The 17,189-nt window shown below is 34.2% G+C and overlaps 4 protein-coding genes across 5 annotated transcripts in view; 1 reads left to right on the forward strand and 3 right to left on the reverse strand.

Moving 5' to 3' along the window:
• Positions 1–6: 6 nt before the first annotated feature.
• LOC108741272 (sarcalumenin) lies at positions 7–6,186 on the reverse strand. Its single transcript, XM_018476015.2, has 9 exons — positions 6,023–6,186; positions 3,796–4,055; positions 3,632–3,685; positions 2,962–3,454; positions 2,456–2,902; positions 2,218–2,390; positions 1,969–2,160; positions 1,641–1,904; positions 7–1,048 (listed from the first exon to the last, which is right to left on the reverse strand). Exons 1-9 carry the CDS (start codon positions 6,093–6,095, stop codon positions 665–667), a joined length of 2,340 nt encoding a protein of 779 aa, XP_018331517.2. The 5' UTR covers positions 6,096–6,186; the 3' UTR covers positions 7–664.
• A 4,121-nt stretch (positions 6,187–10,307) lies between these two features.
• On the reverse strand, positions 10,308–12,259 carry LOC108741273 (adenosine 3'-phospho 5'-phosphosulfate transporter 1). Its single transcript, XM_018476016.1, has 7 exons — positions 12,162–12,259; positions 11,908–12,028; positions 11,651–11,850; positions 11,403–11,599; positions 11,125–11,349; positions 10,926–11,076; positions 10,308–10,875 (listed from the first exon to the last, which is right to left on the reverse strand). Exons 2-7 carry the CDS (start codon positions 11,937–11,939, stop codon positions 10,385–10,387), a joined length of 1,296 nt encoding a protein of 431 aa, XP_018331518.1. The 5' UTR covers positions 11,940–12,028; positions 12,162–12,259; the 3' UTR covers positions 10,308–10,384.
• Positions 12,260–12,456: 197 nt separating this feature from the next.
• Positions 12,457–16,551, reverse strand: LOC112904923 (sarcalumenin-like; the record flags this gene model as incomplete). The annotated part of the gene is made up of 8 exons (XM_025976186.1): positions 12,457–13,540; positions 14,133–14,396; positions 14,461–14,652; positions 14,710–14,882; positions 14,948–15,394; positions 15,454–15,946; positions 16,124–16,177; positions 16,288–16,551. Coding segments are annotated over 8 exons (2,271 nt in total), but the record flags the coding sequence as incomplete, so codon positions are not given.
• LOC108741271 (metabotropic glutamate receptor 7-like) overlaps positions 13,548–17,189 on the forward strand; it is a 75,394-nt gene continuing 71,752 nt past the window's right edge. For both annotated transcript variants that reach the window (XM_018476013.2, XM_018476012.2), the window contains exon 1: positions 13,548–13,896. The gene's annotated coding sequence lies outside the window, so the exon portion shown is untranslated. The remainder of the gene's footprint in view (positions 13,897–17,189) is intronic.

Raw genomic sequence — 17,189 nt, forward strand, 5'->3', positions numbered from 1 at the left:
GTTCAATATTGTTCAATGTTGACAAACGACATACGTATGTACAAATTAACAGAACATATATAATACAAATATGTAATTCTTGAAGGATGTTGCAACTTACAGCTAACTTTTGAAATACAATAGTTAAATTAATAGCGAAAAATGACTGTCGTAAAATACTTATAATTAAGTGAAAAAAAAAAATATATATATATACTCAAATCAATCGACTACCGACTATACGCACGTATATATTCTTCACTTAGAGGTACCTACTCAACACCGGCACTAATTTATAAGGAATTGTACATCTTCTGGTTTTAAAATACCCACTCATTTGGAACAAAAGGCGCCTTTACTTGAACACTCCGGTTAAAATGAATTCTTAAATGCGATCAACACACACAACTGCAGGAGAATATACTTTTAAAGCGCAACTAAGTTCGTTATTTGTCCACCGTTGTTTTGGCATTAGTTTATTAAACTTAGAGAGCATATATCACGATCTACATTACTTAAAAGATAGCAGTTAATTATTTACTATTAATTAACTTTTCTGGCAAATGTAGCCCAACAACGGCACCGGGAAAATATTAGAAGGAGCCTTCTAATGGTAGAACACGTTCAATAAGGAATCCTTGCAGACTGCAGAAAAACATACTTGGTCCCATTAGTTGGACGTTGTTCAACTTGCAGGGGCAGTAATGTTTGCTTGTGCAAGGGTTGCTTCCACGAGGCGCTTGTGTTTCCCGACAAGTTCCGGGAGATCGTATGCAATGGCCACATCGAGCCTATTGATGGGACATCCCCTGAAGTAGGTGCATGTTGCCGATAATGGCTGAAACTCGTATAGAGGATTCAATTTGAAGAAATCCCGATAGACTTCGGGATCGGGCAAATCATATCGAGAGATGTTTGTCAGTGTCGAAAGGCCTTCGTAGATATGGTAATCTTGAGGATGTTCGGTTATTTGATCGGCTATCTGCTTCTTATTTCCGAATACAGATTTGTGGTTGTAATATGTCGTTAAATAACAATCTACCATTTTAGCATGGTTTCTAACGCGTACCTAAAAATTAACACATTATACAGTATTATTTTAAATTATGTAATTTATTTGATTAAAATTTTCAATAAAAATGACGCTTCGTATCATTATCAGTTCTTTTTTATCAGCTGGCTCTGCTCTTCATTTTACCTTGATGAGTATCACATATCGATAACACTGACGGACTCTATTCAGTATTATTTACTGTTCGTGTAGTATACGGTAAAAGTCGGGCCATAGTGGTGTGGTAATGTTGATTATGATTAGTAAAATAATGTGTGTATTTTGATTGTTTATATCGTGAACTCTTTAATTATCTAATAATCTTGGGTGAATGAAAAGGAAAATGATTTCAACTTCGATACGTGAGCGATCAGGTAATTAGTATTTTCTTGAAAAGATCAGGTACTCTGTCCAATAACATTTGAAATAGTTTCCGAACTTGGTACACAATTATCTTGTTTAGAGTTTATTTGATTTGCGTCTGCTTCAAAAATAATAAACTATTTCGAAAGTCAAAGAATAAACGAGTTGCCCTATTATCTAATTAAGTAAGAGATGTTTAGTCATTTTTAATTTAGAAAAGTTAGAATAGGTATTTTTTGTCACTTACAGCAAATCTTCTTGCGCTAGCTATTTTGTTTTCAATTCGTTTGTCAACTGCTGATCGGAGATCTTTAAGAAAAGCCCTTTCCTGTGCTTGTAGTAGCCTCACAGGTGCCCAAGGTTCGTAGGGTCTTGACCAAAGAGAAGTTGTATACATAATTGGGGGTTGAGCTGACGACATAAGGGGGGATATATTCCATATTAGCGACCCTTGCACTCTCATTAGTTCCTCAGGTTTCACCTGATCTGCTTTGTTTAACACTATCCTTGTCTGCCAAAAGGAAAATAATACATTTTAGTACTTACTGCATTGTAACTGAGGATCATTCTTTTACCTGATGTTCTCTTCCCTTCAACTGGTCCAAAATAGCTTCCGTTTCTGGTCCTACATCCAATTTCGAAGGGTCGTATACTAGAAATATAATGTCTGCTCTGTCTATGAACCACTGGCAAGCGTCGTTGAATGGAAATACTCGAGACACTTGTTTTCGAACTTCTAAAATACCAGGAATTTCAACGATGTTTACCTAAAAAATGTCCCCAGTTTTAAATTTTTTCTTAGAGCCAGTTGGATTTAGCATTACCTTTTCTAGTAAGGGTTTGGGCAATTTGTATCCCTTTAGGCGTTCTTCTAATCCTTGACCGAATTTTTGCAATCCCGAAAATGTGTAATCGGCGGCTAGTTGGGTACCATCAAGAATTTCGGACTCATTTGCGTACATGAGGATATTGAAATACGCGGGCGAAGGTTCGGCTCCTTGGGATGTTTTAAACATTAGGGAAATATTATTAATTATTTATAGTTTTGGCATATTAACAAACCTGTCCTTAACGATGTTTCGTCATACTCGTTATCGAGAAGATAGTTGATTATGGAGGATTTACCACCGCTCCATGGACCCATGAAAAGGATAAGTGGCTTGGAAAATATTTCTGGATCACCGAAGTGTCTGTTACTAAGGTCCCTGTATTTGTATAAAGTTTCCAAAGGCTTTATAGCATTTTCATAAACTTTTTTAAGTTCTCTTAGAGTTATTTCAGAAACCCTGTCGACTATTTCTTCAATTTTCTCGGATTCTTCGTCCAATTTTAGTAGTTGGTAGATATGATCTCTAGGTCTTGCATCTGCAGGTTCTTCATACACTTGGGACAATTCTTCTTCTGGAGTACCATCCTCGTCGCTGTCATCATCGTCATCATCTCCGTTTCCATCTTTTTCACCACTATCATCGTCTTCCTTGCTATCATTTTTGCCATTGGATTCACCATCTGAAAATTTTAATGAAGGAAGAAACGAAAATGAATTAATGTAATTTCATTGACTCTACCGTCATCTTCTTTGCTTTCGTCTCTTTTTTCACGAGTTCTTTTGCTATCATCGTCATCGTCATCGTCGGTCTTAGCACTTCCAGCTGTGGTTTTGACTTCTTCTTTGCTATCGTCGTTTTTATCTTCTTTACTATCGTCATCCTTTTGGTCTTCTTTGCTATCATCGTCCACTTTTTGATCTTCTTTACTATCATCGTCGACCTTTTGATCTTCTTTGCTGTCGTCATCCTTTTGATCCTCTTTGCTATCATTTTTATCGTCATCTTCTTTGCTATCATTCTTATCGTCTTCCTTGCTGTCATCATTGTCTACTTTCTCTTCTTCGCTGTCATCTTTGTTACCGGCGGCGTCATCTTCTTTGCTGTCATCATCATCATCGTCTGTAGCGTTAGGCTGGGCTTCGTCAGAATCGTCTTTGTCTTCATGGGAGTCATCTGGCTTATCGTCCGGTTGAGCACTTTGTGTAGTTTGCGTATTCTCAATTTTATTTACCTACCAAAATGATTACTGAAGTAAACAAAACGTATATCGCTTTCCCCGTCAATCTTCGTGTAAGTTTGGGAAACATGAACTTTGACATTCAGAGTGATTTTTTTTTCTTTTATTGAACAATTATAGGAGAAACTTACTGAAGATTGAGAGGTTGGCTGAGACCGATTTAATACCAACCTCTTCTTCAACGCTATCCTCTTCTCCTGATTTGTCGGATTCGTCACCGTCTTTCTGAAAATTGTAGTTATAATACGTAGATAAAGTTAAGTAGGTACTAAATCCGATTCGAAATTCTAAACTTCGTTTTTAAGATATGAATTTAAATTTTGATATTCAGTTACCTCGGCGCTATCGGTATCGTCGACCTTTTCGTTTTCTACACTTTCGTTGCTATCATTATCTTCTCCATCGGCATCGTCGTCTTTACCATTATTTGGTAAATCGGCATCGTCCGTTATCTCTACTGTTGGGATATCCTCCTTACTATCCCCATCATCCTTTTCTCCGCCTTCTCCAGTTTCAAGTTCCTTCAGCGCTTTCTCGATATAAGGACGACATTCGGATTCGGAGGGGCCCTCAGACTCAGCCTCACCTTGCACTCCTATAATTTATTACGAATTTAAGTAAGTGTGAGGGATTTTGGAAACGGTCGGGGATTGTTGTGGGTACAATTTTGAAGATTTGATCTTCCATTCTTTTTTAGACAAACATTTCAATATTAGCGAACTCGAAAGATCGCTATCCTGAAGTTATTTAATGTTTGGTTTACTTATTGTTAAAGATTTACTCTAATCACGTAAGAATGTGAAACAGAGAGACCTGTCTGTTCTTATTCGTAAATGTTGTCTAAAATTATAATTACGATTTTTAAATATTGTAGGACCTAGTAATGTTTTCCAGTGAGGTTTTAATTAAGAATTTACTAATTAAATAATTGTGTAAAACTATTTAATCAATTGAATATAAAATTGACTGAACTTAATTCACATTTGACTTTAATTAGTTTTGTTGTAAATGCAAACTTTTGGGTGATCGCTATTTTTTTAATGTTATTTTTGATTAATAGATATTGGAGAATTGGAAATAGATTTTATGTTTATTATCTGACAGATTTTCAATATACATAAAAAATTATTTGGTTGGAAGACAAATATCTGAAGAAAATAGGAAATTACTTTGGCTTTTCAAGCGCAGATCGGTAAGCATGGATTAAAATCTTGTCAACTTCGAACATCAATCACTTCCGATCGTATTGAAAGTAATTTAAAGACGGGGAAATAAATTTAAAAGGATTTAACCGCATTCCTGATTGTGAAAAATTTGCAGCGTCATAATTATAGTTTCGTTTGTAAATAAGAATAACATTTAACAACTTATAAGAGACAAAATATTATAGTGAAAAGCATCGATAAAACTTTTTCCGAAAATAAGGAATACTTATATAACAACATTGGCAAGAAATATTACGAAAAGTAAAAAAGTACCTTTGGCTTTTGAAAAACAGCCAAAATCCGTTTTTGAATAAAATGATATTTCCTTTTTCGTACTGAATCCTATAGGGCTCCGATAAAAAGAACCAATTTAACAAGCAAAATGATATTTTTAAGTAAGATGACTGTGTACACTCGCAATAAACAGAAAACGAATAAATTTCTTTAAGTTAAATATTTCGGTAATAACTTGTGAATAACGTATTTAGCTCCGACCTCGATTCAATTGCAAAATCTGGACGCCGACTAAAGTTAGCTTCATTTCATTTAATCCGAAAATACGATAAAAAAAACAGCGACAACTTTTGCCATCGGTTACGTACATTTAACTTTTAAGGAATTTTGACTTTAGAAAAAAAATGTTGAGAGTATTTAATGATACTAATAGCCAAAATGGCATTGGGCCAGTGTAACAGCTGTTGGTTTATATTTTGTACAATTATTGTAAAATGAAAACGATAGCGCTCTGAACGTATAACGTCATTTGGATATTAGTTATAAAAATTAAAAACACTCGTATCGAGTTTGTAATCTTGAAAATATGAGTTTTAATTTTCTTCTTTTTTCGAAAAACTGTGGGTAGTTTGGTACGTGTGTGTCTATATTATATTTAGAACGAAGTCTAGGATAACCGTAGCTGGCTCGTTGCCTAGTAGGTATGTCGTCAAATGCATCAGGTTTAGCTACTTTTAGGCTAGAGATCTTGTGTTTATTTGAAAATTAAAATCTACTTAAATAATCTTACAGGCATCGCCTTTCGCATTAATTTAAAAGGTCCTAATTTGGGTCCTGAAGGAGTAGCCGAAAATAGGGGTTTCTAACGACCTGCGATACATCCTAAAATAGCACTAGAGATGTATATTCAGATTTTAGAATTTCCTCGCGGACGTTACATAACACTGTTATCACTTGATATCACCAATATCACACATTCGCACACAACTTTCGTCCTCTTTGATTAGCAACACCACATTTTTTTTTTCTTTCGACACTCAAAGGACTTTTTTCCCGGCGGTGTTTTCAAAAGGGGGGTGATGATGGAATTGGTCGAGGACGAAACGTAAAGTAGTAAACGTACCCTGCAAGACGGCCGTGAGTAGTACAACACCCAGTAGCAGCGATAGCCATGAGGACATCTTCCGGGCCTCCATGGCTTAGGAGATGTTCACTCTACTCGTTACATGAAAGCTATGCACTGAGCGCCCAAATTGTGTTTGCCCATCCTCGACCGTGTGTGGCTATCGACGCCAGCAACCGCATTCGAAAATTCTTTTAATAGATCCCGGCAATCATTAAAAAAAAATCAAAGCTTCGTTATTGTCTCCCTTGCAGAAACTGGTCACGCCGAACAGCTCCTAATCCACTGCTTATTGTCGTTATTGGATTACTTCATGATCCGCAACGATTTAAAACCAATCAAACAGTCATATGTCCGTTTTTTTTTTCTGGGAAACCCTATGGAAATTCCATTCTCCAGAAAAACATTTAATGGTCAAAAAATTATAGATACTCAAAGCGTAATGTAGCTATCTCAAGGTCATTTTAACTACATACAGGTAATAGGTACAGTAAACATATATAACTTTTAAAAAAATCCCCTTCACCCACATGGATCTGATGGGAGAATTTTGATATAACTCATAAAAACGTTCTAAATAAGTTTAACGCCAAACGCTCTTTTAGTACTTTTTGGTAACTTTTCTGGGATTTCTCAGGGTTGTTTATAATAGATACTTTTTGAAATTACTTATATAGATTTTGACCAGGTGCAGAGTTTTTTTCAAAACTGCCTACTTTCTTGATGACAGAGAAGCGACGTGGGAAAATTGTGGACGGTGACGGCGAGAAGAATTTCTGAATCATGGGTTATAGATTTATCTTTTCGGTTGTGTGATTTGCAAACAAGAAAGCCGTGCAAGAAAATGGAAAAATTTGACCCGATTATGTGCGGTTCATTTATTTTAATGTTCGTTGCTAAAAGCCGATGTAAATCTATAAAGCGAATTTGGCGTGTCTGGAACTACGTAAGAATACCTGACGTAGGGTTTTATGCTTATGTCATTATGGTATTCTAAATTTACATGAAATGTCTATGATGTGTATAACTAAATTAGAAACTGTTTGTAAAACTTCGCCTACGCATTTCATTACAAAACATGAGATATTTCAAAAAGTGTAACACGATAGCCAACCGAAAAGCTTTTCAGTTTATTTCACATACTTTCCGTGGAAAAGTATTCGCCGATAATTTCACCGGCCAGTTGGGAATTTTCTAATTAAATGATTAAATGAGAAACGACCTTTTTTCGGTCATGAAATTAAAAATATATGGCGAAAAATAATTTTTGAAATTCAGTCCTTGATAAAATTATACGACGACATATTGTCTAAAGGAACTTTTTATAATCCATCTCTTCCAGCCAATCTGGTTTGGAACAGTAACATTGTTAATGAGTGCAATAAACATTACGAAGTAATTGGTAATGCAACAGTAAAAACAGAAATAGTAATGAGAAATGCAGTGAATTGCAATTTTAAAGAGACATTACAGCGTGAATTTTATACCAATGTCACACACAACCGTTTATAAATAGAGCGAAGATAAAAATAATTTGAGATACTATTTTCTCTCATTGTCAGCTTCAAAACCTTCGACATCCCGAGTACATACATACGTATCAGCATTGCTGTGACAGTAGCGCGGCGAAGGTTTAGTCAAAATATAAATTCCAAAAACTGCTTTACTTCATTATTTTGCTTTTCAAGCTACGTATTCATATTAGGACGTTGTTTATCGCAAATATTTAGCACAAGCGATAAAAGAAAAAAGGGAATTAATTTTTAGGGTTCTCTACGTCCGAATATAAAACGGAACCCATATAGGGTCACTCGTGTGTCTGTCTGTGGTTTTTTTTTAAATTTTGAACATGAAAATTCAATAATTCACCAATCAAATGGGATGATATAGACAAAAGTTGCTCTATTTATCGGGTAAAAGCAAAAAGCTTGATTTACTATTAGAAATTTTAGAAATAACCGGAGCCAAAGGCAGTAATAAATTTTTACTGAACGACCAAATTCATTCCGATGCTTTAGACCTTCTAGTAGATAATAAAATTGTAAAGCAGGCGAAGTTATCATCGCTTAATAGCCGAAACTATTGTCAGATTTTCTAAATAAATTTGCGGAACAAAAACCAAATGTTTTGACGTTTTTAAATTCGTTTTCGTTATAAGCTCAATTTAGAATTACATTGAAAAGTAATAAGATTGGGAAATTTTTGAAGTTAAAGATGCGGAAAGTATGTTTTTCAGTTTTAGATTCGTTTCAGTTAGAAATTTGGCCCCAAAGGATAAAAGTCCATGTAACTTGAGTGGATAATGTTATACATACATAAGTTTGCTTCTTCCTTTCTCGCTAACTCCTTCTAAAAATCCAAATACATTTTCTTATGTTTACAATTGATATATCGATTTCAAGTGCATATTGATGTAATGGATCCGTTGAGATGCCAGAACTATTATACGTATGGTAGGTGTTAAGTCCTTGGGGGGTCAACAGGACGTACGTTGTTCAAAACCTTCCTGGGTTAATGGTAATATTAAAACAGTGAAATCTCATCGAAATTTATGAGCAATTCTGAGAAATATATAGACACCAACTATGGTATTAAATTTATTGTGATTTGTGATATCCTGAATATTGTCCTGTAGAACTATATTAAACGTATTTCCAGTATAAGTAATTGCTTATAAAAAAGTTAAAAGTTAAAATTAATTTAAATTTCTATAGGAAAACAAATACTACATTGCCAAAAAGAATTCTGCAATCTTCAAAGTAAATTACGAAGTAGGTACTTCATGTAGAACTTTTATTAGACACTTATGCTTATTTTATTGTTCTTATTGTCTCAAATTTGTTCAAGTTAAAACGTTAGGGGTAATTAATTGTATAATTTTATTAGATTGGATCTCTAGTGTAAACAGTTTAATTGCATCAATTGTATTTGATAATTTAGTGAAAATTTGTGTCGAGTTAGTTAAGGAATTGTTATTCTTCAAAGGATTTATTTAGCCGATGCATAAAAACAATGCGTTTTGTGAAAAAAATTAGGAACCTTAATAAAACTTTTTGTGTTTATCGTTGGTAATAAATAAAACTGGAAATTACAGATCGTTTAATTCTTTTAATTCTTGCGCTTGGGGAAGCCCTGCTAGAGTGATTTTTATGCAAATGGTTTGTGAATGGCATTCCGTAGAACTAAATTAAACTTAAACTAATTTAAGAAACGAAATTGAATTAAACGGCTACCAATTTCATTGTCTTGCCCAGACCCAAATTTAAGGATGCAAAATGTATAAAATTTCTTTTTAAAGGATCGCACAGGCGGCAGATTTCAAGTCTGTAATCTATTTTACATCGTGTATTAAATTTGTCCAATTCGCAACGAATTCTATTGTCTGTTTGTACTTGTTTCAAGTTTTTAAAAGTGAATTTAAAAATTAGTCAAAGCTTTTGCAGCGTTTGCTTGATAATGAAATGTTTCTTTCTGAGAATGGTACAGTCGTGTTGATGGATTTTGGCTTCTCAACGTTTCGTTGACGCGCACAACTAGCGGTTATCTTTGATTATTGAATAAAATTGAAAACTTTAAAACCTTCTGTACATTTTAGGACAATTGTGTAATAAATCTTATTCTAATGTGTGGAGTTCTTTCTGAGATACTTGCGGACAAACAAATGTACATTAGTTTTTGGAATTATATTAAAAATATCCGAAACGTCGTGACCTAATTTTGTTCTACCAGTAAAAAGAATTATGCTTTCATTACCTGTGTCATCAGAATAATGCTTGCCGTGCTCTAGGATTGTGTTTCTTTCGGTGAGAAGTCCTTTACAACCACAGCTAAGGACTTAACACCTCCCTAGGTTTCCTGAGGATGCTGATTGAAGGAGAAACGATCCTAGATCGCGATCATCAAGCCCGAATATCAAACATTATTCAGATTTGCTCTAGTAACTTGATAAATCGATTTGTACTTGAACGTAAAGTTTCTTTGAACCATTAAATACAGAATTCCATTGTGCGCTGATAAGGGGAGGGTTCGTATTAAGGGCTGCTTTTGAAACATGTGTAATTAATTATTTAGATACACATATGACACCTAATGGCAGTCGACAGTTACAACGGACATACGAGGGTGGATTGATAAGTTTCCGGCCTGACCAAGAAAAACAAGGTTTTAAAAATTTTTTTTTTTTTATTTCTCAACATGATCTCCTCCAAGGCTGATACATTTCTCATAGCGGTGTTCCAGTCTATTAATGCCATCTCTATAGACTGATTNAATAAAAAGACTGTAATACTTGTCAAAGGAACTATATTTTTTCTATCGTATAAAATACAATAAAATGTGCGTCATGTATTTCATATATAAACGTTAACCGACGATTGGCTTTTTGCGTTTTCTAATTCTATAGCTGCAATATATTCGCAAAAATATACTCAGAAATACCAGAAAAATTCCGAATACACCGAATAAACTGATTTTATGATGATAAATTACACAACTGAGTAGTATAGAGAAACCCTGTCTTATTGTTGTTATAATGGCAAAGACAAGAGGGCCAAACGTGGAAATTGTTTTAAATATAAATAGTTGACCTCCCGCCGAGCAAACTGATAACAGTACACAGTCAAAACAGAATTTTGGAAATTGCGTCATAAAATTAAAGGAGCTAATTAAACTTCCCTGTTGTAGTAACGATACCGCTGTAAAAGTGCAGGAAAATAAATTAATTGCGCACATCATTTGTAATGAACTCATTCCATACTGTTTAAAAAGTACTCCTTGCCAATTTGATGTAAAACTATCAAATATAACGTAGGAACAAAGGAGTAAAATACCAAAGAATGTTGTAGTTCTCGAGCCTAAAACAACATTTTTTTTAAATGATGTAAATGCACTATACACTTTTTACCATTATTTTCATCTCCACTGTTGAGCATAAAAAATAACATTCCTAGGGACAAAATAGATGCTGTTACATATTCATAAAATTCATATGTTGTCTTAGAAACTATTTTGCCCATTATCATTACAGGGATTGTTTTAGCTGCTTTTGCTAAAACCTAAAATAATAATTACACAAATATTTTCTCTTAATATTTGTAATCAACCTGATGTGGGAAAGAAACATATTTTAAAGCTTCATATTGACACCATGAGCTCATAATATTTGAGAAAGAGCAATAGACATATTTGTATAAAGGTGCTTTGTGACGTGGTTGCCTTGTACAAGCTATTATTAAACCTGATAATGTAAATGCCAAAATCCTATTTACAAAGACTAAAAACTGTGAATCCTTGAAACGTCCTTTTTCTCCTAACGAATTTGTATAGTCCTAAAACAGGACCTGAGGTACAAAACTATAATATATGGATCAGTTTCTTGTACTTGGGTCATAACTTTTTCTTGTAATACACCCCATACCAAATATGAAACTTGTAAACCCAGAAAATAAAATGTTAACAAAAAAGCATCATATAATAATCCTTTGTTAGGTGTTGCAAGGACAGGTGATGCAGTAGTGTGGTCAGGAAGTTCTTCATAACCAAAGCATGCTCTAATAATGAAACTAAAAGTTGTGTTACCTAAAAAATATTTTTATTAAGTAATTGTTATTAGTCGCTGAATTTAAGGACCTGGTCTTTCCAGATAATTGATCTTTCTTGTATATTTAAAAATTAAATATCCAGGTATAAACACTGTTGAATATCCTAAAATGTTTTGTATACCATGAATAAGCCAGCTATATTCTGGTAATAATTTTTGAAGCAATTTCAGTTCAGAAAAAGATTTATTTATCAGGAGCAACAGTCCAACTGTTAGCAAAATAGTTACACTACAAGTTGAACAACAAATATTAGAGTATTAAAAATATGCTATAAGAACTTCTTACCTTATTATAGTTTCTGGCACATATTTGGCCATGATAATTGAAGGTTTTAAACGATATTATGCATTTTAGAAGTCAAACAGATGTTTACATTTTGTCAAGTACCTTTTATTGTTACTTTTTGCTAAAATATTCATAAAATCATCATGTTACTTCTGACGCAATATATGGCTTAAATTTTAGGGTTAGAAGTACATATTTATTAAGTAATTTCTGTTTTAAAGTACAATTAACTACTATAAATAAAATGCTCTTACATTATTAATAACCAGGTATTGGTAATTTTTCATAAAATAAAAAATATATGCGAATTAAACTTAAAAAAATATAGTGAATTTTTGTATTTATGTAAGGTTATGTAGAACTGACAACTATAGAAGTGAGATATCAATGATTAATTTTCTTCTTATAGATACATCTATATCAACTATTAAATGGGTGCATTCATTGTAGTGAAGTGAAAGTATTTAAATGCAAATCGGAGATTAGCAGAATTGTTTAAAATTTACCATTTTAAATAGCCATTTATGTTTATGAAGATAAAATAATTAATTTTTAAATTAACAATTTATTAATAAAGTACAGTTAGTTCAATATTGTTCAATGTTGACAAACGACATACGTATGTACAAATTAACAGAACATATATAATACAAATATGTAATTCTTGAAGGATGTTGCAACTTACAGCTAACTTTTGAAATACAATAGTTAAATTAATAGCGAAAAATGACTGTCGTAAAATACTTATAATTAAGTGAAAAAAAAAAATATATATATATACTCAAATCAATCGACTACCGACTATACGCACGTATATATTCTTCACTTAGAGGTACCTACTCAACACCGGCACTAATTTATAAGGAATTGTACATCTTCTGGTTTTAAAATACCCACTCATTTGGAACAAAAGGCGCCTTTACTTGAACACTCCGGTTAAAATGAATTCTTAAATGCGATCAACACACACAACTGCAGGAGAATATACTTTTAAAGCGCAACTAAGTTCGTTATTTGTCCACCGTTGTTTTGGCATTAGTTTATTAAACTTAGAGAGCATATATCACGATCTACATTACTTAAAAGATAGCAGTTAATTATTTACTATTAATTAACTTTTCTGGCAAATGTAGCCCAACAACGGCACCGGGAAAATATTAGAAGGAGCCTTCTAATGGTAGAACACGTTCAATAAGGAATCCTTGCAGACTGCAGAAAAACATACTTGGTCCCATTAGTTGGACGTTGTTCAACTTGCAGGGGCAGTAATGTTTGCTTGTGCAAGGGTTGCTTCCACGAGGCGCTTGTGTTTCCCGACAAGTTCCGGGAGATCGTATGCAATGGCCACATCGAGCCTATTGATGGGACATCCCCTGAAGTAGGTGCATGTTGCCGATAATGGCTGAAACTCGTATAGAGGATTCAATTTGAAGAAATCCCGATAGACTTCGGGATCGGGCAAATCATATCGAGAGATGTTTGTCAGTGTCGAAAGGCCTTCGTAGATATGGTAATCTTGAGGATGTTCGGTTATTTGATCGGCTATCTGCTTCTTATTTCCGAATACAGATTTGTGGTTGTAATATGTCGTTAAATAACAATCTACCATTTTAGCATGGTTTCTAACGCGTACCTAAAAATTAACACATTATACAGTATTATTTTAAATTATGTAATTTATTTGATTAAAATTTTCAATAAAAATGACGCTTCGTATCATTATCAGTTCTTTTTTATCAGCTGGCTCTGCTCTTCATTTTACCTTGATGAGTATCACATATCGATAACACTGACGGACTCTATTCAGTATTATTTACTGTTCGTGTAGTATACGGTAAAAGTCGGGCCATAGTGGTGTGGTAATGTTGATTATGATTAGTAAAATAATGTGTGTATTTTGATTGTTTATATCGTGAACTCTTTAATTATCTAATAATCTTGGGTGAATGAAAAGGAAAATGATTTCAACTTCGATACGTGAGCGATCAGGTAATTAGTATTTTCTTGAAAAGATCAGGTACTCTGTCCAATAACATTTGAAATAGTTTCCGAACTTGGTACACAATTATCTTGTTTAGAGTTTATTTGATTTGCGTCTGCTTCAAAAATAATAAACTATTTCGAAAGTCAAAGAATAAACGAGTTGCCCTATTATCTAATTAAGTAAGAGATGTTTAGTCATTTTTAATTTAGAAAAGTTAGAATAGGTATTTTTTGTCACTTACAGCAAATCTTCTTGCGCTAGCTATTTTGTTTTCAATTCGTTTGTCAACTGCTGATCGGAGATCTTTAAGAAAAGCCCTTTCCTGTGCTTGTAGTAGCCTCACAGGTGCCCAAGGTTCGTAGGGTCTTGACCAAAGAGAAGTTGTATACATAATTGGGGGTTGAGCTGACGACATAAGGGGGGATATATTCCATATTAGCGACCCTTGCACTCTCATTAGTTCCTCAGGTTTCACCTGATCTGCTTTGTTTAACACTATCCTTGTCTGCCAAAAGGAAAATAATACATTTTAGTACTTACTGCATTGTAACTGAGGATCATTCTTTTACCTGATGTTCTCTTCCCTTCAACTGGTCCAAAATAGCTTCCGTTTCTGGTCCTACATCCAATTTCGAAGGGTCGTATACTAGAAATATAATGTCTGCTCTGTCTATGAACCACTGGCAAGCGTCGTTGAATGGAAATACTCGAGACACTTGTTTTCGAACTTCTAAAATACCAGGAATTTCAACGATGTTTACCTAAAAAATGTCCCCAGTTTTAAATTTTTTCTTAGAGCCAGTTGGATTTAGCATTACCTTTTCTAGTAAGGGTTTGGGCAATTTGTATCCCTTTAGGCGTTCTTCTAATCCTTGACCGAATTTTTGCAATCCCGAAAATGTGTAATCGGCGGCTAGTTGGGTACCATCAAGAATTTCGGACTCATTTGCGTACATGAGGATATTGAAATACGCGGGCGAAGGTTCGGCTCCTTGGGATGTTTTAAACATTAGGGAAATATTATTAATTATTTATAGTTTTGGCATATTAACAAACCTGTCCTTAACGATGTTTCGTCATACTCGTTATCGAGAAGATAGTTGATTATGGAGGATTTACCACCGCTCCATGGACCCATGAAAAGGATAAGTGGCTTGGAAAATATTTCTGGATCACCGAAGTGTCTGTTACTAAGGTCCCTGTATTTGTATAAAGTTTCCAAAGGCTTTATAGCATTTTCATAAACTTTTTTAAGTTCTCTTAGAGTTATTTCAGAAACCCTGTCGACTATTTCTTCAATTTTCTCGGATTCTTCGTCCAATTTTAGTAGTTGGTAGATATGATCTCTAGGTCTTGCATCTGCAGGTTCTTCATACACTTGGGACAATTCTTCTTCTGGAGTACCATCCTCGTCGCTGTCATCATCGTCATCATCTCCGTTTCCATCTTTTTCACCACTATCATCGTCTTCCTTGCTATCATTTTTGCCATTGGATTCACCATCTGAAAATTTTAATGAAGGAAGAAACGAAAATGAATTAATGTAATTTCATTGACTCTACCGTCATCTTCTTTGCTTTCGTCTCTTTTTTCACGAGTTCTTTTGCTATCATCGTCATCGTCATCGTCGGTCTTAGCACTTCCAGCTGTGGTTTTGACTTCTTCTTTGCTATCGTCGTTTTTATCTTCTTTACTATCGTCATCCTTTTGGTCTTCTTTGCTATCATCGTCCACTTTTTGATCTTCTTTACTATCATCGTCGACCTTTTGATCTTCTTTGCTGTCGTCATCCTTTTGATCCTCTTTGCTATCATTTTTATCGTCATCTTCTTTGCTATCATTCTTATCGTCTTCCTTGCTGTCATCATTGTCTACTTTCTCTTCTTCGCTGTCATCTTTGTTACCGGCGGCGTCATCTTCTTTGCTGTCATCATCATCATCGTCTGTAGCGTTAGGCTGGGCTTCGTCAGAATCGTCTTTGTCTTCATGGGAGTCATCTGGCTTATCGTCCGGTTGAGCACTTTGTGTAGTTTGCGTATTCTCAATTTTATTTACCTACCAAAATGATTACTGAAGTAAACAAAACGTATATCGCTTTCCCCGTCAATCTTCGTGTAAGTTTGGGAAACATGAACTTTGACATTCAGAGTGATTTTTTTTTCTTTTATTGAACAATTATAGGAGAAACTTACTGAAGATTGAGAGGTTGGCTGAGACCGATTTAATACCAACCTCTTCTTCAACGCTATCCTCTTCTCCTGATTTGTCGGATTCGTCACCGTCTTTCTGAAAATTGTAGTTATAATACGTAGATAAAGTTAAGTAGGTACTAAATCCGATTCGAAATTCTAAACTTCGTTTTTAAGATATGAATTTAAATTTTGATATTCAGTTACCTCGGCGCTATCGGTATCGTCGACCTTTTCGTTTTCTACACTTTCGTTGCTATCATTATCTTCTCCATCGGCATCGTCGTCTTTACCATTATTTGGTAAATCGGCATCGTCCGTTATCTCTACTGTTGGGATATCCTCCTTACTATCCCCATCATCCTTTTCTCCGCCTTCTCCAGTTTCAAGTTCCTTCAGCGCTTTCTCGATATAAGGACGACATTCGGATTCGGAGGGGCCCTCAGACTCAGCCTCACCTTGCACTCCTATAATTTATTACGAATTTAAGTAAGTGTGAGGGATTTTGGAAACGGTCGGGGATTGTTGTGGGTACAATTTTGAAGATTTGATCTTCCATTCTTTTTTAGACAAACATTTCAATATTAGCGAACTCGAAAGATCGCTATCCTGAAGTTATTTAATGTTTGGTTTACTTATTGTTAAAGATTTACTCTAATCACGTAAGAATGTGAAACAGAGAGACCTGTCTGTTCTTATTCGTAAATGTTGTCTAAAATTATAATTACGATTTTTAAATATTGTAGGACCTAGTAATGTTTTCCAGTGAGGTTTTAATTAAGAATTTACTAATTAAATAATTGTGTAAAACTATTTAATCAATTGAATATAAAATTGACTGAACTTAATTCACATTTGACTTTAATTAGTTTTGTTGTAAATGCAAACTTTTGGGTGATCGCTATTTTTTTAATGTTATTTTTGATTAATAGATATTGGAGAATTGGAAATAGATTTTATGTTTATTATCTGACAGATTTTCAATATACATAAAAAATTATTTGGTTGGAAGACAAATATCTGAAGAAAATAGGAAATTACTTTGGCTTTTCAAGCGCAGATCGGTAAGCATGGATTAAAATCTTGTCAACTTCGAACATCAATCACTT

The sequence above is a fragment of the Agrilus planipennis genome, unplaced genomic scaffold (assembly GCF_000699045.2).
Source record: "Agrilus planipennis isolate EAB-ADULT unplaced genomic scaffold, Apla_2.0 scaffold199, whole genome shotgun sequence".
Lineage (NCBI taxonomy): Eukaryota > Metazoa > Arthropoda > Insecta > Coleoptera > Buprestidae > Agrilus > Agrilus planipennis.